At 38.7% G+C, this 23,985-nt stretch overlaps 2 protein-coding genes across 2 annotated transcripts; one reads left to right on the top strand and one right to left on the bottom strand.

Annotated features, from left to right (window-relative positions):
• Positions 1–1,611: 1,611 nt before the first annotated feature.
• Positions 1,612–6,876, bottom strand: LOC139722803 (prefoldin subunit 6-like). Its single transcript, XM_071634094.1, has 4 exons — positions 6,772–6,876; positions 5,668–5,738; positions 4,215–4,339; positions 1,612–3,764 (listed from the first exon to the last, which is right to left on the bottom strand). The coding sequence occupies exons 1-4, from the start codon at positions 6,836–6,838 to the stop codon at positions 3,644–3,646; spliced, it is 384 nt and encodes a 127-aa protein (XP_071490195.1). The 5' UTR covers positions 6,839–6,876; the 3' UTR covers positions 1,612–3,643.
• Positions 6,877–11,370: 4,494 nt separating this feature from the next.
• LOC139722838 (uncharacterized) lies at positions 11,371–15,844 on the top strand. The gene is made up of 7 exons (XM_071634131.1): positions 11,371–11,452; positions 12,006–12,094; positions 12,335–12,343; positions 12,999–13,321; positions 14,007–14,108; positions 14,642–14,782; positions 15,241–15,844. The coding sequence occupies exons 1-7, from the start codon at positions 11,371–11,373 to the stop codon at positions 15,842–15,844; spliced, it is 1,350 nt and encodes a 449-aa protein (XP_071490232.1).
• Positions 15,845–23,985: the final 8,141 nt, after the last annotated feature.

Below are 23,985 nucleotides of genomic sequence, written 5' to 3'. Positions count from 1 at the left end.
AGAGGGTTGTAATAGGATGAAATTCCATCTTTAGGTTACTTTGTATGAAAAGATACAAATTAGGTAGTACATGTTGATAGTGAAAATAGGGGGTTGACAAACACAAAAATTATATCTGCTTAAGTTTAGAGAGTAAGATGAATTGGCAACTCTATGTGACATGGATGTTCAAGCAGCTCTTCAATCTGCTTGTACAGTCAAAACTTTCATTTTTCATTCAAAAAAAAAAATAGAATAAAAAATAACTGATCTACAGTATTTCTCTGCTTTTTCTGTTTTTACACAAAGCAGCATCAGGGAAAAATTTCCCTTTAAAATGTGAAACATAACTCTCCATGTGAGGTGCCCTCAGCACCGCATGCTTCAAGAAAGTATCTGGGGGGGGGGGGGGGAATATAACTCCCACAAGTATATCAAGGGTTACATTACACCTTAACAAAGGTAATGTTTGTATGCTATTATCATGCTCTCACATGCCCCACAGCCCTTTAACCAATTGCAGACGAGTCCCGAGTTTACTCGAGCAGGCATGTCTGTCTCTACTTGGCCTCTGGCATTGATCAAATAAAACTGTGCTTAGCTCCTCTCACACTTTGTCAATCATGTAAACCAGTACACTGTACTTGCAGTGAATTCAAGATCATGCACCATCTACCTGCACCACAGAACACTTTCACATTGCAACCAGCACTTCACAGAAGAACTATGTCGGGTATATCCACATCTGGTTTTACACACTTTTTAATTTCTTACCATGCTGTACAAAATCATGTTAACTGTACATGGGGAGAGTTTGCACATTGGGAAACTAAAAACAAAACTGCAAACCAAATGGAACACGCTATTAAAGTGTCTAGTACTACACATACATTGGGTACTTACACGATCATGCTTGGTGCAAGCAGACAAGTGTACATACAGAGAAAATTATGCACACTAGCAACAACAAAAAAGATGTGATCAGAAGATACAATCACAAATACCTCTAAAACAAGGAAACTACAGAGGTCTTAATACAGGTCTCCACCAGGCCTTATCAACACTTTCTTTATACACAGGATTGTTTTCTGCACCTATCATATGGAAAGAAAGTCATTTTGAAGCCTTTTTTGTAAAGTACAAACGTTCTTTCAAATGTCAAGACTTCACTAATCCGTCATGCCTAACCACCCAAATGCTAACACAGTCACATGGGTGACGTCGAGGTCATATGTAATACTTGTATAACACTACTACTGCAAAAGTGGGAATTTTTGTTATTTCACGCTACCTGAAACTAGCGCAAAAAAAAAAGAAAGCACGCAAATATTTTGCATGCCATATGCTTCTGTAGTTGATGTCTTGACTCCATGGAATTAACATGTGAAATTTGTCTTACCTGGCTGAGAGCGAAAATTACTTGCACAAAAATATCCACTTTTACAGTATGTACTTTGTGATGATAACAAAGAAAGTTTCTCTCCCACAATGATCCACCGATTTGAGAGGTACCCTCAAATGTGGGATATACATATTAGCAAGCGTTAGATCTGCGATACAGACGGTAAGATGATGGCTGCACTCACCATTCTCCCTCCCTGCGTCGTATTACAAAGTAGTTCGAGATTGTGCAAAGACGCAGCCTATAAAAGTAAAACAGTGCCCCAATCTGTCGTTTGTCACAATCTGAATGGCATCACGTAGCTCTCTGCGTCATGAGTTTGAGCAAACACTACAATGGCCCAGAACCAACCAACCAAGTGGTCTTGCGCATGCGCAGAACAAGTTTCTTCTCTCTCTCTCTTAGAGTCTGTGTCGCAGATTTAAAGCTCCCTATTCCACACAGCAAAACTCAAGGTCATCGCCATTGATTACCTTGCATCTTATTAATTTTTGTTACTATCCTTGAATATTTCAGCTCCAGAAGAGCCGACCCTTTATAATGGGAAGCAATCCATTCATACTTACAAATAAGAGCACAACAGCAACGACATTCGCTATAATAGATTCCTGTAAATGTATGGACCATTGATTAAGAGTACTACTGCATGTAGAGAAAAACTTTCGTACAGATGTCAAGCAATTACATTGGTACAAACTTCCACCTATATTTATTTACGGTTTCATGAATATTAATTTACAGTTTCTGAGGCTCATTCGTAAGAAGTTATCGAGATCAACTGGAATTGTATAATGATATCACAAACAGTTGAAAATGGGCCACTCAGCAGACAGCATCAATCACAGCTCCTTGTTATTGCGTACACTGGAATATCTTTCCTGATATTACGCCAACATCAAACTCTTTCAATGTACAAGTACAACGTACAAGACACAAACAAAGGCAAAACTTGAGAAAAAAAATCGACTTTCCAGGACAGCAAACATTATTAAATCAGGAGCTTCCATGTCCCTGGTACAGTTTCTCTGTTCCAAATCAGACACACCAGAGAGCAGATCCTCATACTGTAAAACCAGAAATTTTTTGTGCATGAAATTTTCGCAAAATTCGCGCACCAAGATTCACGAAATTAAAATGCATGAGGAAGTTCTTGTCTACACTATCCATTGAATGCCGGTGGCAATTCACAAAAATTTCATGCCGCAAAGAGGCCATTGGCTCCAATCCACAAAGGTTTCATACCGTAAATATTCCTGGTTCTACAGTATTTAATGGATTAAAAGAAAAACAAACGGACAACACAGATTCATTTTTGTTCACCATTACATGAACATTATTCCATAGGAGGATTAAATACATCAGACTCAAATAAGTTGTTCACACAGAAGCAGGAAATATTAAATGCTATCCTATCACCCTCACTTATTAGCGTCAAAATGGTCTTTTGCACGAGTCGTGCTTGAACACTGAGTGCATGTGTACAAAGAGTAACTCTTTGAAGGAGAAAAAAAGGATGCATGAGTAAATAATACTGCTTTGTCGCTTTATCCATTGAAAATTTCTATTATCCACTAAACACAATAGGGATAAAGAGATGAAGATTTGGAATTTAGAATAGGGTCGGCTGTCAGGGATAGAGTTCAGGAGAAGAATTTGGATCAGGTTAGGCTTACAGCTAGAGGAAGTGATTAAGTGTTCAAGCATCATTTCTTATAATTATGAACTTACTTTAAGTTTTCACAAATTTTCAGCATGTATGTGGTTTAGACAAGCTCACTGATGTCTTACTGCCAAACGAAGCAATAATGACATTCAACCAGCGAAAGGATGAACTGGAGATTAAAGAAAAAAAAAACATGAATCGATACTGATACATGTGACATAGTCATTCTTCCATTGGGATGAGTGGACCTTGCTTTTTTCCAATGTCTTTTTCTCTCCTTTTCACAATTACTGCTGCTCCCACCTTCTGGGTGGTGATTTGGTTGACCAAATTACTGATTAACCTTGAGGTCCCATTTCATAGAGGGGTGTGCAATAATTGTAAGTTTATACAATACTCAATTACGATAGTAAAAAGTAAATAATGACTCCGGCGACACTTCATGGCGGAGGCATAAAAAAACACACAGCTGATTGTTTTTTTGTACCACTGTTACCATGGAAACAGCAATCATTGTACGCTGCACGCGTTGCACAGTGCCTCATGAAAGGGGACAATGGGGACGGGGTAGGGTTGATGTGGGGAGGGGAGTGTTTCTGTTATGTCTTTGCCGCAAGCTTCATGTGTGCCTTGGAGAACTCTTGTTGCAACTTGCCCAACTTGTCTCTGTGAGCTTCTTGTTTCTTCTCCAAGTCCTTGATGAGCTTGTCATGCCTCTTCCTGATTGGTCACAAGAAAAACAAAACAAAAAGAAAGGAAATCAAAATGTTTAGGAAAAGAAAAAGGAATGGTTGCACTCATCCTAAAGCAGAATAGAATGATTGACCTGCCATTCATGCACTTGATAATTCAAAACTTTGCCATAACATTGGATTGCATAACCTATTGCAACGAAGGTCCAATAAAACTTGAAAACACTGATATTTCTGATTAAAGGTGTCATTGAATTCTCCAGCATCTACATTGTTACATATGACAAGCAAAATATGTGTGTGCTTTTATTTTCACACTACTTTGTACTTGTGCAAAATGTGTGAAAATTGCCACACCATGAAAATCAAACTTTTATTGTTAACTTCTACTGAAAATTTTTCTTGTTTCATGGTTCTAATACAAAGTACTTTGATAAAGTTAGAATTCCACCTTTCACTTGACAGGGACGGTACTCACACTTCCCCGCTGATGTATTCTATCCTTTTGCCAACAGTAGCCTTTGCCTCCTCAACATCTTGTCTGATCAGCACAGGACCCATCATCTTGAATACTTTGTCGTCTGACCCTAGCAGATCAAGCTCCTAGGAAGATTTGGGGGGGGGGGGGGTGAAGACACCAACATCAAGACACACAGTACACAAAGTTAGGATGAGTAGATACTTGCGGCCTGCATCATATTTCGAAATTGTCATATCCACAAGGTTTGACCTTTTCCAGTCACAATGCAACCAATACTCACTTTGCTGCTGCCCATGGCAAAATTGTTTGGCACTGTTCACCATGCACTAGACCCACTGATGGAACTACAGATAAATTGCTTTCATACAATGGTCTGGCCTGCTAGCCACAATTTACACACTTCACTTGTGGCCATACAGATTGTTTCTGATTGTCAAATGAAAGTCATTTGACAAAGTTTTCTGCCATAAGAGCTGGGTGAGGGTTCTGCAGTGATACAACTTCGGTAGAAAATTCATAATCTGGAGTGCGAATTATTTCTAGCCACGTTTCTGCTGACTCGTGGCACAGTTACTCAGCAACTTTCCCCATAATGTTCTATGCATTTTCCAAAATCACAATTTTTTTGCTGTCAGTGAGAAGAGGCTTTTATATGGTGTTTATCCACTGACTGCATTGCTCCACCTGGACAAACATAAATAATTACTTGCATCGAGTTGTCATTCTACTAGTTCATTTGCCACTAAATTTCATACACGTACTACATGTGTCCTTGCCTTTTGCTCACTCTGCGCACTTTGTGTTTTAACAAAACCTGTCAAAAGCGGTCACTGGTTGTATCTGGCCATTACAAATTTGTAAGTATACAAAATTGTATGTATTGCACTTTGTTCATTTCTAGTTTGTACACAAATCTCACGGGAGACCAACTATTCACAGAATGACATATCTTGCTGCCAAATATTTGCTTAGTAAAATATACTTGACCGGATCCACCTGTATACAATTATTGAGTGTCTACGGAGGACAGCGTTAATGGCAAAATATAAAAAGAGTCCTCCGGACAGACGGATCTTTCTGTCTAATAAAATACTTACTAATCTACTCTGCATACGATATGGTACCTTTTTAATCAGCACATAGAAAAGTATGCGCTTATTATGCGCTTTATAAATGTAGTATTACTAATCACAGGGATTTCTTTGTGATCATGTGTGTACTCATTTTGTATGTTCTTCATCTTGCTCAGTGATATCAAACTATTACTTCTAAGTTCTAGTCTACATGTACATTCAAATGATTTTGAGTATCTACTTATAATTTAGAATGCAAATGGCACTTGCAAAGATATTTTTCTTACAGCTTTATGCATCTTGCAATGCATTTGACCAATCACTGAACTGTTGTTCTTACCACTGTTCACATTGCAAGATGAGATGAACATACTCACTTCTTTGACCATGTTGTTTTCATTCAGTTGCCCATCAAGCTGCTTTCTTACAGTTATAGCCTTTTGGTAGTCTGAAAGAGAAATCAAATGGGTCGGAGCATGGTATGTTAACAAATCAAAGCAAAGCAACACTCACAAAGTTGAGTAATTTGCCTCTCTTACACTGATCGTTAAGGGCAGTGAAACACTGGGGTAGCCTGTTCATCTACTTAAAAACATTGACTTCAAAATATGGATGTTATACTTTAAGGCACAAAAACAATGTCAATGTTTACATAATTATTGAAAGCGAATGAAGAGTTCTACATAAAATTTTATTGAAGAACACTAGATCTACATGTTGATCAGGTACATGTAACATACTACTGGTCTAGGATAGAGAGGTAGATCTCTACAGTAATTAGTAACCTCATTAGTAACCCTTCTAATAGTCTAGACCCATTGTGGGCTAGACTGCCATACATATAAGTTTAATCAATATCTACAACGTAGACCCTCTTTCACTCAGTTTCAGTGGAATCAAACTCAATTAAATTACCTCAACCGTCTCAATGGCAATTCCCAGATTCTACAGTCTAGATCTACAGAGACTAACCCAGCGCCAGAGTAAATTACGCAATTAAAAGAGTTCAAATTCTCATGTCCACATCAAAATCTTGTAGTATCTACTTTACAATAAACGATTTCAAACAGTAAGCTAAGGCACTGGGGCCACTGCCACTGGAAATAACGTAAGGTCAGTTGAACACTGGTTGAATGTCGGGATCACGTCCAGTTTTAACACTCCTTACATTGGTCTCTGAAAAACAATAAGTTCAGTTGGCCTGATACTGTCAGCTTCTAGGTAAGGGTTCTAATTCAATCCTTCTGAGCGGGAGCACCCCTCACTACAGTCATGGGCGGGTTTCCCGGACTGAATTGTCACCATGCACCACCACCCACCATCTCATAAGTCATATAAAAATTTACCACACACCATTCACAATATATGGGACCGAACGAAGCGTGGTTGCTATAGCAGAGAAAGAGACGATTTTGAAATACATTTTACACGTTATGTTTTCGAAAGAAAATGTAAATTTGAGTGCTGTACATACAACTTACCCTTTTCTGACACTTTGAACTTTTCCAGCTCCTCTTGGAGCTGCTTTTGGAGTTCTTCGCTGGCCATTTTCCCCTCCCTTTTTCAGAGCTGCAAGGCGTGAACCGATCGATCAAAGAGTAAGTTGATCGATTACTAGTATACCAATTGTGGGTCAGTCAAGTGAATTCCCCCCCCCCCCCCCCCCCCACCCCCACCCCACCCTCCGGGGGGCGTGTTTTTTTTAGACGGCACAGATTGGGGACCCTATCCCTAAACCTAACCCTAATCCTAATCCTAACCCTAACCATCAAACCCTAACCCTAACCCTAACCCTAACCCTAACCCTAACCCTAACCCTAACCCTGACCCCAACCCTAACCCTAACCCTAACCCTAACCATAAACCCTAACCCAACGTTTTTCCCATAGGTTTAACACGCGCCATGCCCCAATCTGTGCCGTCTTTAAAAAAAACGCCTCCGGGGGGGCATATTTTCATGAAGTATCTTGTCCGGCAAAGTTGTCGAACAAATTTGCTCTCAGCCAATCAGATGCAAGGATTTCGGGGCATTTCATGAAGCAGTTTGGTCGGATATTTTTCTGACAAACTGTTACAAGCTAGTGAAATCCCGTTAGTGCATCTGATTGGCTGAGAGCAAATTTTTCGACAACTTTGTCGGACAAAATGCTTCATGAAATATCCCCCCGGAGGGTGGGGGGGGGGGGGGGGGGGGAGGGGGATACAGTACTATTTTAGCATACTATAATATAGTATGTGTTTGTTATGAGTTTGGCAAAGATGGACACATCAATAAAATGTACACAAGCAATTACGCATATTCGATGAATGTACAACTTGGAAAGAAGCTCAAGACCACATAGGCCTATTTTACTTCTCATTTATGAAAAAACTGTGCATTTACAGTGTTTTCACATCAATTGCATAATCATTAATAGGACCCATAGGCCTACTCTGATGAATTATTTCACAAACATAGATTGTAGGCCTACTATAGTATAATATAGTCTTGTAGCATTAACACAAATTATATGCTTTACCTCTTATGTTTTAAGGCCCCTACTATTTTTTTTTTACTAACAATAATAAATTCATTCATCACTCTACAAATTACTTATGTAGACCTATATTAAAGGCACAATTTACCATTTGCAGATGAAATAAAACCCAGCATCAATGCTTCAAAATAGTTCCAAAATGTGAGTTAGGGATAGAATCAACCAATGTAAAAATTTGAATCAGTACAATCAATGTTAAGTATGGCTAAATACACAAAATGTGAACAATGGATATAACAAAAATGTTTCCAGACTAAACCATCTACAGTTACGGTTTATGGAGAAAAATAGTGATATCTCCTTATATTTTAGGTTATATTGCAAAATTCTTATATGGTAGGATGTTTTGCAATACAACTGACCTACACATATGCATCAAATGTGGTATCTTGAACATTTTTTAAATCACTGCTCCCTAATGTAAAACCCTTTGCACTCGCATTCATTCTAAGGCCTATCCATTGATGGAAGTTTATGTGTAGACATAGGCCTACCCCTCCCACCCCTAACTTATATGTTATAGGCCTATAATATGATCCTGATATATCACGCGCCAGTTCCCCATTTCAACCTTACTCTCCTACCCCTATCTACCACCCCTCCCCCCCTTCCCCCCCCCCCCAAAAAAAGCTCTTCAGGGACAACTGTATATTTCACTTCCAGTGCATCAAAAGGCCATTTCTGGGTGGATGTTTAACACTACTGTAAAATGAGGGTTATTCACATGCTTTTTAATTTCATGAATTTTGCGAGAGACAATAATTGTGATGTATGCGAAAGTTTATGCATTGAATGCCAGTGACATGCAGTGAATATCAACATACTTTACAGTAGGTACAAGAATATAAACAAACCAAAACATATTGTCTCAAATCTGTTCCCATCAATTTTCCCATTTTTCCAAATGCATCTGAAACGAATTGTGTATGCCCAATAGGGGGCCTATTTGTGACCCTGCGTCTATAAACCAGCAGAAAGTCGCCGGACAAGGAATTTTAGGTTATGCAATTTGATTTTCAAATGTGCCTGGGTGTTTCAGGCATGCAGGGGCCTGTTTCACAAGATTGACTAAAAATTATAATGCTGTACATGCAGTGTGTGTCTTCAATGTTGCTCAACTTTCTAATGAAAATGAAGATTTTGGAGACTTTTTCATGTAGCCATTAAATACACAATATAAAATGAATAACAAAGGAATTATTTTGTAAATATTAATGACAATTTGAAGTGGATGGCGAAAGGCTAATAAAATTGGACAGGGAATTATTCTAGCGGCATACCATGATTTTGCCCCAGGTGGAAAAGGGTCTGGAAACCAGACTAAAGGTGTTTACGTGGTATTTCTGCACTTCTTGCTGTCTGCGAGTGACGGAATCTAAGTGAAGTGTTTGGTTGGTTTCTTAATCTGTATCGAAATTCTTGAAGAGAAAAACGTCGGTAAGTGAGGCATGATATTATCTGTCTGTAAGTGCTCGAAAGTTACAAAATCAATGCAGTAAATGCACGTACCACACCCTCAGATTTTCAGTTGCAGTTATCGGTGTTGTGGTAGTAGTCCCACGTATTATAAAAAGTGAGGTTTCTATCCAGCCACTTTGCTGTCGGTGGTCGCCCCGGCCCCGTCCCCGGGCCGGCCCGGCCGGGGATGCTTCCCATTCCACGCCTATGCATGCATGGCATAGGGCCTATGCATGCATGGCATAGGGCCCATGCCCATGTTATGCATGGCAGTAGCAGTATGTAGCATAGCACTGGCAGAGACTCCAACCCCAAGCACCTTCTGATCTGGAGATTCTCCCGCCTGAAACCCCAAGCAAACGGGAGACTCCAAGTTTATGTGTGCGAAGCGCGAAGTTCCTAGGGTTACAGATGCTCTCTGGTGCTATCTAAGGCTTCTTTTTGCAACATACGATAGCAATAGGTATGAAATCCTTTCCAACGGGAGACATTGAGCCAGGGCGGGAGAAATTAAATCTCAAACGGGAGAACGGGAGATTTGGCAAAAATGGGTTTTCGGCGGGAGATCTCCCTTCGAAAACGGGAGAGTTGGAGTCTCTGCACTGGTGCACCACCACGAAAGCAGAGACTCCAACCCCACAAGCACCTTCTGATCTGGAGATTCTCCCGCCTGAAACCCTACCCCTAGCAAACGGGAGACTCCAACTTGATGTGCGCGAAGTTCCTTGCGGCCGGGGTCCAGCTCTAGGGTTCTCAGATGCTCTCTCGCGCTATCTAAGGCTTATTTTTCCACATACGATGGCAATAAGTGAGAAATTATTTCAAGCGGGAGACACAGATCAGAGCCAGGGAGGGAGAAATTAAATCTCAAGCGGGAGAAGGAGAGATTTTGCACAAATGGGCTTTGGGCGGAAGATCTCCCGTCGAAAGCGGGAGAGTGGGAGTCTCTGCGAAAGGTCAGTTGACAATCCGCATCGTCGGGGATAGGTTCCGCAGAGACTACATCTGGCTTCAAAAAATGTTATAAAACTCTGAAAAACAGGAACAGATGGGTTTTTCTGGCAAAAATTCTGCCTGCACCACCCACCCCCCTCCCCTTGCACCATAAACCCCGCGTTCACATTGGTCCCCGCGACGCAGGGAAAGTCCCGAGCTAGCTGTGGGACTTTCTCCTCCAAAACCATAATGTGAACGCTCACTGGGACTTGTCCCCCCGTCCCCGCCAAGCAAGTCGGGTACGGGGACAAGATTTGGAGGGGAGAGTGACCTTGGGGCGAAATTGATAGTGTCCAGCTGTGGTCATCAAATGTGTGCATGCACTATGCCTGGCAGAGCTCGCCCCAAGCCCCAATTGCCCCCACAGCTCGGGGACAAATGAGATACCAATGTGAACGGTCAGTCGTAAAAAAGATAAGATCTCTTGTGGCTGTCCCCGCGTCGCGGGGACCAATGTGAACGCAGGGATAGGATCAGAGAATACTGATGCGTCCACAGCTGTAATTACGTCAACTATACACAGCCCAGTCGCTGTAAGAACGTGACTCCGCACAGCATCTGGTCGGGCTATGATTCAATTACATTTGTGTTCTAGGGATTGACAACGGTGTGTTGGTACACTACAGTACAAATTGATCTATGACTATGTCATATACATTTGTACAGCATTTACTTTTTTTGTGGGTTGTGTGTCTGTTTGTCAGTTTGTCTGTATGCCTTGTCAGTTCTCTTTCTTTACTTCTATGCAGCCTTTTGCCTACAAATTAATTATTTCTGAAGCAAGAGTAACATATTGTAGATCATGAGCCAATTGAAGCTGAAGACTGCATATTGATTGCTTGTATTGTAGCTCCCCATTGCCATTTTGTATTATGAACAGCTGTCACAGAACTTACAAGTCTTCATACCTGGATTTCATGGAAAATTCACTGGGACATGGCAATTTACTACTAATTTTAAACTTCAGAAACTTGTTTTGTTCTATTTTTCTTCCTAGAAAGACACATTTACATGAATATCATTTGTTTCCATTTTTACCGCATCTCAAGGTATTGCCGATCTCATGGTGTGTCTCGATCCAAGCATAGTATGGCATGGACAGGGTTCACGGACGAGCAGCTGCGTTCTCTGAAGAGACAGAGTTCAGAGGACGAAGGTCAAGCAACACAAGGTCAGTGTGTTGATATAATCAATGATAAGTGTATAGTTTTATGATGGTTATCAGACTTTAGCAAACACTCACCCACCAGTGAAACAACTAAATAAATGCCCACTCCTGAGTGATACATGCCATTAAGATCAAAATGACGACGACAACAACAACAACTGGCTCTATGCATAGAGTTTAATACTGAGAGACCAGCCAAGAGGAGCTGATTGAGAAAGTTTCCAGATGTTATTAAAGTGGCAAAGGTTAGTAGAAAATAAAATGAATTGCTGGTAGTTATAACAAACATAAGTTCAGAGCTTGTTATTGTTTTGTTTTTTAATCCTGATATTCTGATTTAACATCTGAACATGTCACAAAGTGCATTCACATTTTCAACCTCCTTGTGCGTAAACTTTTCTTTATTTTTTTTCTTCATATTCTAAGTTGGTGCTCACAACTCACTGCAGTATTTCAAGACAATATGTCATTTATTATTGAACATTGTATTTCCTCAGACACTACTCTAGGAGAAGGTTGAATGTATCTCTCATAGCTTAAAGTCTATTCTCTGCAGGTAGTCACCATGGCCAGAATCCGAGACGAGGGAGGGGTAGATCTGGACCAACCAGAGGAAGAGGACGAGCTAACCCAACTCCATCAGAGGTCTGTATCCTTGGTAATTCATGATGTATTGCATGCTAAGAGTAATCAAACTTGATACATGGTAACAGTATGATAGGGCATCTGATGTGAGGGCTGCATCATGTTTCCAGTGGTCTTAGCTATGGAAATATTTGCCACGTTTGAATCAAATTCCCTTGTACCACTTGCTTATTTTTTCTTCCATTGCTTGTATATATTTTGAAAGTATAAACTTTGCAGTGATTGACTTTTTGTACTGAGGCAGTTTCAGTAAACTCTGTTGATATTAGAATGATAATAACATTGCGCAGAATATTTTTGTTAGAAAATGCCCCCCCCCCAAAAAAAAAAAAAAAAAACCTCTCCACAAACATGTATGTCTGGATATATACCTAACTATAATAGCTCCAGCTTTATTACCAACGGCACAGTTACTCCCAAAGTAGTTATATTGGAACTGTTGTGTCATACTCTGCATAAATCAACAGAGTTCCTGTTAAATAAGAAAACAATTTTGTTTAGAACAGTGTACACTCTTTTGATTCTAGCTTTGAATCTCAAAAATCACTTGCAAGAGAAAGGTCAATGTGACAATAACCCAGTATCTTGTGCTGTAGAGAAATACAAAAAAAAAGATAATTGATAAAAAAAAATCAACTGCATGATTGTAGAAACATGGATAAAAAAGAATGAATGAACAAAATAAAAATTAGGATGCTTTGCATTTAAACATGATAAGTTTTTTCTTTTCTAATTGGTTTCATTTTAGGAGAAACCTTGTTGTGGTAGCCATTCACATGTATCATATTTACTCTTTCAGCAACTGGGAAAAAAGCAAACAACTGTTGGCACCTTGGCTTGAGTATGATTTGTAAAACCTTTGCAACGGACTTTCGAAGTAACCACTATTATTCACTTACTCCAGCAACGGGATGAGCCGCTCACTCAGGCCCAGATGCTGTCCAGACCAAGGCCCCCTAGCCAGAGGGGAGGAAGGACGTCATCGCAGGAAACCAGTGTGTGGCAGGAGCTGAAGGAGCCCACCCAACGCAGGCCTCCTCCGCCCACCAAAAGGGCGCCCCCTACTGCCCAAGAGGAGAAATCAGCCGGCAGTCGGTCGATGGAAGATAAGGAAGTGGATGGAAGGAAGGTATCGACAGGGCAGGATGGTGAGGAGAGACGGAAGAAAGAGGAAGAGGTGGAGAAGAAATCAGAGGCCAAGTTACTTGAAGAGAGTGAAGGAAAAGTGTAAGTTTTGTAGGGCATTTCAGAGATCATTACAAACACATCTATCACAATCCCCTTTTAAAGGGTTTTCGTGGGCATGTGCAGTAAAGACATCAGCTGCACTTTTCATTTCAGAAGTATCCAAATTTGAAATAGATTTATTCCAGGCAGAATGACTTATTTTATCTCCCATTGAATGGAACTGTTTGTTTCCACGTAATTATTACCAGTGTGTCAGTGACAAAAAAACAAACACCTTTTCACCAGTTATATGATTATCAGCCCAATGAGAGTTTAGTCTAGCATGAACCAAAGAATATACTTATTTGGAAGACATGGAACAGTAGTAGCTGATTGTGGTCTGTTTGCGTGAATTTTGTCATAATCTTGAGGGTTCAACTGCAGAACGAGTTACAAGTTGTAACTCCATTCATGTTAATTTGAGATATTAGTCATTGTTTGAGTATGATTGCCCAGATATTATTGAGATATTAGTTAAGTTGCTCAAGAACTAAGAAAATACTGCATTTCTCAAGCATTCCTTCAAGAATATACCTTTATTATGTAATAAGTGAGCTATCACTTGAAAGGTTTTATTTTTCTCTATCTGAAGATTGAATCAGTGTAAAATGTGTAAAAACTCTTGATCAACCGACTGTAAATAACATATGTGATGGTGTATGTGTGTTTATGTATGTCATTACAGGCGTGAGCTGTCTAAGTTGGAGGAATTTCAGAGGAAACAGAAGGAGATGGAAGAAGAGAATGCGAAGAAGAAGAGGCTCCTGGCTAACGCTATCGCAGACAGGTATTGAAGTCGGACTAGGCAGTAGAACACTTTAACTCTTTTCTAGTCTAGTCATCAGAAACTTTATGTTTGACATTCTATGATATGATCTGATGTGATCTGTTTTTCGTCAGAGTGTGCAGGGCAAATAGGACTCAGGAGGAACTTCCTGTGTTATTTTGTTCGCCTGATTGTTCATGCAATGGTTTGATCGCAAACCCAAACAAGCAAAGAAAAGAAAGCACAACTTGAGTGGATGGAAATGCATTAACCATACAAAATGATTTGTGGGGGGGGGGGGGGTGTCATGTGTTGATGTATGTGTAGGTTACAATAAGTAAATGAGTATCCCTTCAACAGTTTTTTCACCAATTTTGCTGCAGTGTATTGCAATGTCAAATATTTGGCATTATCATTGATTTTGCAAAATTGATGCAAAAATGAAGAAATGTTTTAGCTCTCTTATGAAAATGAGTGATTTTGAGATACAGGGTCCTGTCACCCCAGTGACAATGTCGCATATGTAATTCTAACTGTTCATGTTGTCCCTATAGGAAGAAGAAAACCCAAGCTGAGGCAAAGAGACTGGTGTACATTCAGAAGGAGCTGGCAAAAATTGAGAATCTCCTGAGCAGCGATGTGAGCATTCTCCGCGACAAGATTGAGACGTCCAGCAGAGAATTCAACGAAGCCCAGTAAGTTGAAATTTTGGGGACAATTTTGTTCTCATGTCATGCACTTCAGAATTCAGGAGGTGCAATAGAGAAACGGTTAGTTTCGTTATGGAAGCATATATAGACATTTTCTCTCCTGGTGGACTTATCTGTGGTAATGCAGCACTTGTCAATAGGTGAAAAAACAAAACAGCAACCTCCCTTTAACCCATTGAGGACGAGTCCCGAGCATATTCGGGCAAGGTCTATGGGAAATGCGTGTTGTAGCAAAATCAAACTGTCCTCAACAGGTTAAATGCTCTTCTGTTGTAAGGTGTCATCTTAGTACTTCTCCTCCTGTGAAATCAGCTGTGGACTAATAAATGATTGTCTCATCTCGTCTGTTACTGAATTCATTGACTTTAAATGATTATGTACATGTGCAATATTGTCATTAGTGTTTGCTTTTCTTCTCTGTATTACGAATGCTCATTCTTCAGGAGACGATATGAGAAGGCGGAGGCCGAGTTCGTTGCTGCCAAAATCAACCTCCACAAGAAGTCGGAGATGAAGGAGGCCCTCACAGAACACCTGTGTACCATTATCCACCAGAACGAGCTGCGCAAGGCCAAAAAGCTGGAGGAGCTTGTGAGCAAACTGGACGTCGATAGCCTTGAGGAGTTTGAAAACGAGCCGGAGGATGTCACCAGGCCGACGTCGCCAACATCGCCTGTTCAGGTTTCCTCAAACCCAGATGAGAAAGCTCCTCTTACTGGGAATGGTGTGGCTGGAGGGGAAACTGGGCAAATGCATGGTGGATCTGTTCAAAGTGGAAGTGGAGTCGACTCTACCAATGGGCCTGTTACGCAGGGGCAGAAGCCAGTGGATAATGCTGATATGAAGGAGCAGAAACCAGTGGTTAACAGTATGACTGTGGAGAGTGGTGAACAGATAGAGATGACTAAATCTGACACAGCAGTGACTGCCGACCAGAAAGCACCAGAGACTGCAGATCAAGACTTAAAAAAGGATGCCAGTGATGTCATAACCAATGAGCAACCAGAGGCTGAGCAACACGCACAACTAAGCACCAACGAGACATGACCATTGATGTCACAAGAGAGGGAAATCTAGTGTCATTCTGGAGAAAGGGTTGTGATTGATCACACATCTTAAAACATAAATGTCTATCAAATCATGAATCACGATCATTGTGCAATCGGATTGTAGATTCTCCTACTGGCATTATTAAAGTCATTCACCAGGGTTCTAGACTGCTTACTTCATCATGTTTCTGTGATAGCTCTCAGGAAATTTGTAACATTTTCTACATATTGAATATGCTTACATACTCTGTGTAAGGGAGTCACATAGTCATTGTTTTTAAGGCATGCAGGTATACTATCGATATTTTTACACAAGAATGAAGTGAAAATAGTTATGTATTTGGATCTAGACTTAGATATGTATATCTATTAATCTCTCTGATGGATTTGTTTCCCATGAATTGTAAGTAAATTGGATTCATTCTGCAAGGATAGTTTTGAAAGGAGCACTACCTCCAGAAAAGGAAGTTATTTGCAGTCGAATGACTGAAGTGATATGAATAGAGCTGTGACCTTAGTAAGTATCTTGGCAAAATCAAGCAAATCACAAATGGAAAGAAAGCTAATTAAAATATCAATAATCATCTGATAACATAATCTTTAAATGCTGTTTTATAAAATATTTGTATTAGCTGTGTGGCTTTGACACCATTTTGCTCCTCTAGTCATGCTTTTGAGAGGAAATAAAGATGATTTTTTTTTTCATTTTTCACTGATTGTACAGAGGAATTAACCTCCTTTGTTGCATATATTTGATATGATAAGTGCATTTTTTTCCTTTTTTCTGTTTTTGAAGTACAGGGAAAACTCATTTAGATTTTTTCTTTAAACTAGCCCATTTCGTGTTCAAGATGTATGAAGTACACACATACACACACACACACACACACACACACACACTTGTGTAAGCCTCTAAATGTTTGCTTGTCCACCAAAAGGTATTATCATCTGCAGAACATACCATTGCCTTGACTGATAGTTCTTCCATTTATACTGCATGTCAGACTTTCATATCCCTGTAAAATGTGTGAAATTTTGCACATGAGAAAGACCTTGAAATGTAAAGTGTGCTCATAGATATCACTGAAAGGCTAACCATTGGCCCTTGTAGCTTGTCTTTCAATTAAACGTAGTGTCTAAAAGTTTTCCAGAAATGTCACTTTTGTGGCAGACATTGCACAATTATATATATATATATATATATATATTTTTTTTTTTTTTTTTTTTTTTTAATGTACAATGTGCATGCAAAAAGTTTGTTGTTTAATGAGATCTTTATCATGGAAGGTATAATGCAATTAAGCAAATATACAGAAACGATTGCATGTATACTTAAATTATGAATTGTTAGAATGTCTTTTCCAAGCTCTATTGAAAATGCTAATAGCGTTGAGATTATTGAGAACTCACAAGATATCTGTGTGGTACTTAGTATCTGTAAACTTGTTTATTGATGTGTTTCATACAAGGTTGCTAATCTGTTGGTTACTTCATTCAAATTAGCTGCATTGTGTGCTTACGTCATCACATTCCAGTGTGTTTCTATGATATCGGTATGTCACTGTTCCATTCCCACAGTAAGAATTTAGTTTTTTTCCTATTTCAAGGGACACATTGATAGGCATGTGTATTCAAACCATCGATACCATACCAAATTGTATGAGAAAAATATCTATGCAAACTATTGCAATGACAAATTATCATTGACATTAGTGTAATGTAAATAAAAATCTAATATAAAAGTATTTGAAGGCTTGAAATTGTACCTAACAGCATGATCATATACATACTGTAACTTGCTATTCATTGCAAGGAATCTCACATGGAAATACATGTAGTCATTTGATAGCATTAAGTGCCAGGATGTGTATGAAATATAGATACACCCTAACATGTAAACCTCTTTCAGAATGTAATTTTATTCATTATCTTTTTTTCAATTCACAAATGGAATAGTAAATATTTCTAGTCTTCTTCATAATTCTTTATAAATGACAGATGAATGGAATTATGAGATTGTTATTCATTTTCTCTTGGCTTGCTACTAGTTGTATCTGAAACTTATACAGGCTTATTAGTGTTGCCACTACAAGTTGTACCACTAAAATTATATTTGGCAAAATTTTGGAAGTTTTCTAGAGAGGCTATTCTACTTAAGGAATTACAGAGTGCTGCCCTGTTGAACAATGATAATTGTGTAATTTCTGACATGTCAAAGTTCCCAGTATCGAAATGATTTGATTTAATATTTGCCAAGCTGTTAGTTTTCTTTAATGCATTAATTCAAGTGGTTTTTTTTTTAAAGATGGAAATTTTTGTGTGATGAGTTCAGTCTAAGATGCCTTACCTGTGTTTCCTTTTTCAATCTTTCTCTCATGAATGAAAAGGTTTTCTCTTTAAAAAAAAAAAAGCTGACATTTCTTAGTTGTTTTTTTATCAGTCTTGATACACTATACCTTTCTTACAGGGTTATAGCTTGTGTGATAGATTGTAGGCCAAAAAGGAAGTGAAAATGAAATAGAATAAAGAGAATAAAAAAGGAAGTTGACTAGAGTTCTATCTGTGATGGTAAAATAAATGAAAGAAAGAGAAGGGAGAACACATTCCACAAACTTCCAACTCAAAGCTGGACATTTCTGTAACAGCTCTGTGATATGATACTTGAGTGATATTGACTTCATTCTTTGTGACTGTGTTAAGTTGATACATGTATTTGAAACTGAGCATATTTCAAAACAATGCTGCCAAAATTTCGCGTAGGTTTGATGCATACAACTCCATGAAACTATCGATATAATGTTTCAATTTGGTATTTATTTATTAGTTGAAATATGATTGTATACCCATAGTAACATAGGCTGAAGAGTTTTAGACTTTTACAGTATGGTAACTCATACAACGTATACTTGATTCATCTTGATATGTAATAAACTTGATGCTTCTATACAGACGAATACGTATAAAAAAAGAATGAAGTTATGTGATTAAAATGAAATTATGATCATATTCATTTATAGTATGTGTATGTACATGAGTGATTATTTTGATTGTGTTGGTTTGGAGACACTCTCTACTAATTGCTTCTGTGCTGATAGCAGAGCTGCTAACTAGTATACTTTTACATCATGTATGATTTTTCTTCATCCAAAAATAGATATGATCTCAAAATGAAAGTACTTTATGCCTAGTTGATGTAGTATACTGTATATAAGTAATTTTCCCATCTTTTTACCAAAATATGACTTTTGCCTTGAGAATATGTTTGTTTGCTTGTTTTTACACTGCATAAAGTGAGACTTTGGGTTTTAGAGGGATTGGTAACCCAATGACAGTTGAATGAAAAAAAAGAGATTATAAATGCAGAGATATGAAGATATGCTATGATAGATTTTTTTAAAGTTAATGTCAATTGTCAATCTTTAATCCATTGTCTTTGGGTAAAATGTAGATCAGCGGTTGTGATCTTACAAATACATTTATACAGAGGGTGACAATTGATTTTAAAAAATCTGCTATAGCATAATAGGTGGGTACTTTAAAGTACAGCATACACCTTTAGCGCATTTTAATGCACTAAGGGCAATAGTTAATATACAAAAAATCTATGATGCAATATTAATCATATACAACAAAGGAAATGATATCCTTTGGTTATACAGTTAAGTTTAGATAGGCTACTAGTTTTCATTTATCAATTATGGGATCAGTTGTTTCATTAGAATATTTGTTTTTGTCTTTTTTATAAAATTCTCCCCAATTACCAAATTATCATAAACAAATTCCCCATATGCCCCAAAATAGCATAATATATATATAGAATATATATATATATATATATATATATATATATAATATATATAGAATATATATATATATGTATATATATATATATAATATATATATATATATATATAATATATATATATAAATAATATATATAGAATATATATATATTTATATATATATATATATATATATATATATACATATATATATATAGCTACAGTGTACTGTAAAACGAGAAATTTTCGCGTGCATTTTAATTTCGCGAATTTCGCGAGCGCCAAAATTCGCGAAATTAAAATGCACGCGAAAGCTTTTGTCTACACTAAATGCATTGAATACCAGTAGCTATTCGCGAAAATTTCATGCCACGAAAAAGGCTGTCGGCTCCAATTCGCGAAAATTTCATGCCGCGAATATATCATGTTTTACAGTATATATACGATATATCCTAGTGTGAGTGTTGTGTGTGTGTATGCATGTATGCATGTATGTTATTTATTTATGTGGGTCCTTTTCTCTGGAATGTAAAAGGGGGTGAAACCCAATACTGTACTTATAGATATATGGATCGCATGCATGCAGTAATTTTTAGTAGAACACACCAACAGACTTGGAGGAATTTCGTACAATCTATTGGAAAATTATGAATTTTTACAGTTTCACTTTACCTATTGAACACTTGATGAGAAGATTATAACAGTTTATGATGTTGGATGTGTACAATGATGTAAAGGAAAGAAAAAATAGTTCCAAGAAGTGCCTTTTTTGTTAATGAAAAATACACATATCCTTGACTTGTTATTGGCCAAATTGTAATAATACATTGTATTATTCCCACTGCTTTCTGAAAGAGGCAAGTAAAGTGTACTTTCATGATGCTATGTGAAAATACATGTATGTTGAATTTTCCAAGTATTTTCCTTATTTTGTTGCCCATACATGATGTCACAAAGTGTTATAGACTTCTCATCCAGCAATGGCAGGAACAATAAAACTTGAAAAGTTATATTTATTGAAAGGATTGTTAGGCCTCAAACTTCACTGAAGAGTTCTACTAATATTGTTTATGCACTCAATCCATATATAAGCACATATATTATATTTGGATTTCATTCTTCTTTGGGCATAAGCATTTGGCTTTTCTATTGCCGACTTGTACACCTCATGACTCCACTAAATGCCATTCCACCAAGCTTTGACCATTGACTCAGTAGGTCTATGCCATTCTCACAATTTTCTTATGCTCACTATTAAACTTAAATCGTACACACCTCTTCTCTGGTCACCTCGCTTCCTCCCCGCCCACCTGGCCTGCCTTCTTCCTTTCATGTGAATGAAGAAAGTTGTTGCTGTGATCTTCTAGGACAAGTTCACCTTCATAAAATTCATTAGTTTTGAAATGATTGTCCAATTTCCCTCAAATTTTCACTGATGTGTTCTATTAATATTGTGGCATCCTCTGAATTCACATGTATATGAACGTGAACAATTATTCTTTAAGCAGAAAAGATGGAGATCAGCATGAAAATGAGATTGAAACAAAGGTCAACCACCTGATAGAATTTAACATGTATTTATTTCATGTGTCAATTTGGACAGTTGCTCTCAAACTTGCCAATATACAATCCCCGACCAAATGATATGATTTCCAGTTCATCAGATACCCCACAGGTTGTATATAACAGTAAAAGGAACAATAATGAATATAACCTCAAAAAGAACATTTAATATCGTCATAAGCGTACTCCCGCCTATGTGGTGTCGCATATGTTTGAAACTTTTTGATTTGTTGAAAGTTTGTTGGACACGCTATGTAGCTTTTAATCCAGTCTGAGAATGGAATACAAACTACGAGTATTGTGCATGGGATTCAGCGCAACCGCAGCGCAAACAATCTTTATAACACCCACAATCACCTGGATCAAAGGCTACACAAACGCGCGTTGACCAAAATAAGGTGTTTTCAACATGGCTGGTAAGGCTGGTACCTCAACGAAGACTGCTCCAGGTGACAACAGAGGAGGATCTGTCGTTAAAGCTCAACTAACTCGTAAGAATCTTATCGCTGTGGACTATCCAGGTATTGTGGAAAATACAACACGAATGCTCGATACTCTTGGTGGAGAGGAAACTCTTTCAAAGGTGCGTTTAATGGTCTAGCTCTGTCTATTGAGTATACTATAGGTATTCGAGCTAGTTTAATCCCATGCGATAGGCAAAGTGTCCCAGATTTACAGCGTGCAACGCAGCACTTGTTTCACCCACTGCACACGCACGCTCTCGCTCCGGCCAAGGAGGTTCTCTCATATACCTCCTTGACCTTGCTCCGGCTAACTACTGAGTATTTACACACAGCCCAGTCACTGTAAAAAGCGTCGGGCTAGCCCCGGTCGCTTTCTGAGGGAGAACTCTGGTCGCATTCGTCAGCAAAACGTCATCGGCAGACACGTCCACGCTACACAACTCAGTACAACATCCATGCTTAATTCGAGCAACCTGATCCTGCAGGGCCCTGCCCCTGGCCCTGTAGCGTTAATAAAGTGGTCAGGAGACCAGGGAGGCATTTCATGAAGCATTTTGTCAAATATTTTTTCTGACAAACTGTTGGCCTAGACTGTCGGCTAGCGCCAGCCGGGCCGTGTTGCCATCCGTTCATTGGTCCGTTAAGGAAGTGCGCGGCATGTGTGTGCGTGGTAGACTGAATGGTGATCATCAGCGTAACTGAGCTGTAGCAATCGTTATTTGGGTCGATTTGATATGAAAACGATTAGAAAATTCCAAATAACACGGTATCATTCCCAATGACCTGATTTTCATCAATCTCTTCTTTCATAATGTTAGAACGTGATAGAAGATAATTTTAAGACTCGGCTCAGCATGCACCCAGCGGTGTTGCCATCTCAACGACACTATGCACTTTACAATGTACAGTTGAACCTCTCGTATCCGGACAAGTCGGGACCGGGGCTCATCCGGATAAGGGATTTGGCCGGATACGGGAGACTCAATGCTTTATACATGTACATACATACACATGTACTGATGTAGCCCATTGTAGTACCACATGTAGTAATGTGTATACTGCAACCTTTTCATTGTTACATTTTGGGATGTTTGGGGATGTTAAACTGTCTGAGGGTTAGCAATTTGGAAGGAAATTTGATGTAATGTATGTTAATCATGTTGGAAGTAATATGTAATTCATGTGTGTTTGTGTAGGAGTTCTCAAGGAGTTGGGCAAAATCACGGCGAGATTGCGTCCGTATAATAGAGAGATCCGGATAAAGGGAGGCCGGATAAGAGAGGTTCAACTGTACTTCATAAGAGATCGACAGCCATGTTGCCATCTATGTTTGACAGATAGAAATGCACTTTATTCCATAGGAGACAGCCGTGTTGCCATCTCAATGACACATATAGAATTTATAGAAATGCACTTTACTTCATTAAGAGACAGCCGTGTTTCCATCTCAATGACACATCAAGGAATACACTTTTTATTCAATAACAGACAGCCGTGTTACCATCTGAAACTGTATGTGCGTACACGCGGGTGCTGTGTGTGTGGCCAGTGGAAACTGTAATGGCAACACGGCTGGCGCTAGCCGACAGTTTAGCCTACAAGCTATTGAAATCCTTGCATCTGATTGGCTGATAGCAAATTTGTTAGAAAAAATATCAGACAAAATGCTTCATGATATGCCCCCAGAACTTCAGTTCTGTATAGGTCTAAAATTTCTTGGGGTGTTCTCTCAGTTTTTCTGACGTACTTCAGTTATTCATTACAATTAGATTCATGTTACATGACTACATGTAGGGGAGGGCCCCTAATTGTAATATTTGTATGAGTGACTTATCATAGTTATGGGTAAACTTGGCCTAGCTGGTTAACTCGGCCACTTGTAGTGCGCGCGCTGGGGGCCGAGTTTACCCATAACTACATTACCGAATTTCTGGTACTCATAGGCATCTGTAGCCATATGGGTGGTAGCTTCGTTAGTCGTAATAAAGAAAAATTCTCATGAAAGTAGCACAGGGGCTGAGTGTTGCAGAATAAGCTTACAGTTGTCTTCTGATTTCCAGGTTAAAATGCTTCCTTAAAATCCTGGAGATCATTGCAATTTCTATGTGTGTGCACGCATGCTATTTAATACATAGGCATCTGTTTGCATGAAAGAAGCGTGTTGTTTACAAGATTTACATGATGCAAGTAAAAATCATACCCCGACCCTGGTTTAGTGTACAAATGTATTTCTTCCATCAGGTAAAGATGAAAGTCATCTTCAAGTTTGTGATAGACTACCGGTACAATGCACTATAGCCTTTGCGATTCTGCTCCAATAATGTCTGATG

Source organism: Diadema antillarum, unplaced genomic scaffold (genome assembly GCF_040938485.1).
Source record: "Diadema antillarum isolate AM-2024a unplaced genomic scaffold, OU_Dant_1.0 scf00000172, whole genome shotgun sequence".
Lineage (NCBI taxonomy): Eukaryota > Metazoa > Echinodermata > Echinoidea > Diadematoida > Diadematidae > Diadema > Diadema antillarum.
Note: the sequence above shows the minus strand (reverse complement) of the source record. Positions and strands in the feature narration are given on the sequence as shown.

What these genes read in the sequence shown, in the direction of transcription:
- LOC139722803 (XM_071634094.1), bottom strand. Translation starts at nt 6,838, where the DNA reads ATGGCCAGCGAAGAACTCCAAAAGCAGCTCCAAGAGGAGCTGGAAAAG. An exon ending in GTTCAAAGTGTCAGAAAAGG is followed by an intron (nt 5,739 to 6,771) that starts GTAAGTTGTATG and finishes TTTCTCTTTCAG; the next exon opens with ACTACCAAAAGGCTATAACT. An exon ending in AAAACAACATGGTCAAAGAA is followed by an intron (nt 4,340 to 5,667) that starts GTGAGTATGTTC and finishes AAATCTTCCTAG; the next exon opens with GAGCTTGATCTGCTAGGGTC.
- LOC139722838 (XM_071634131.1), top strand. Translation starts at nt 11,371, where the DNA reads ATGGCATGGACAGGGTTCACGGACGAGCAGCTGCGTTCTCTGAAGAGA. An exon ending in CGAAGGTCAAGCAACACAAG is followed by an intron (nt 11,453 to 12,005) that starts GTCAGTGTGTTG and finishes TATTCTCTGCAG; the next exon opens with GTAGTCACCATGGCCAGAAT. An exon ending in AGAGAATTCAACGAAGCCCA is followed by an intron (nt 14,783 to 15,240) that starts GTAAGTTGAAAT and finishes CTCATTCTTCAG; the next exon opens with GAGACGATATGAGAAGGCGG.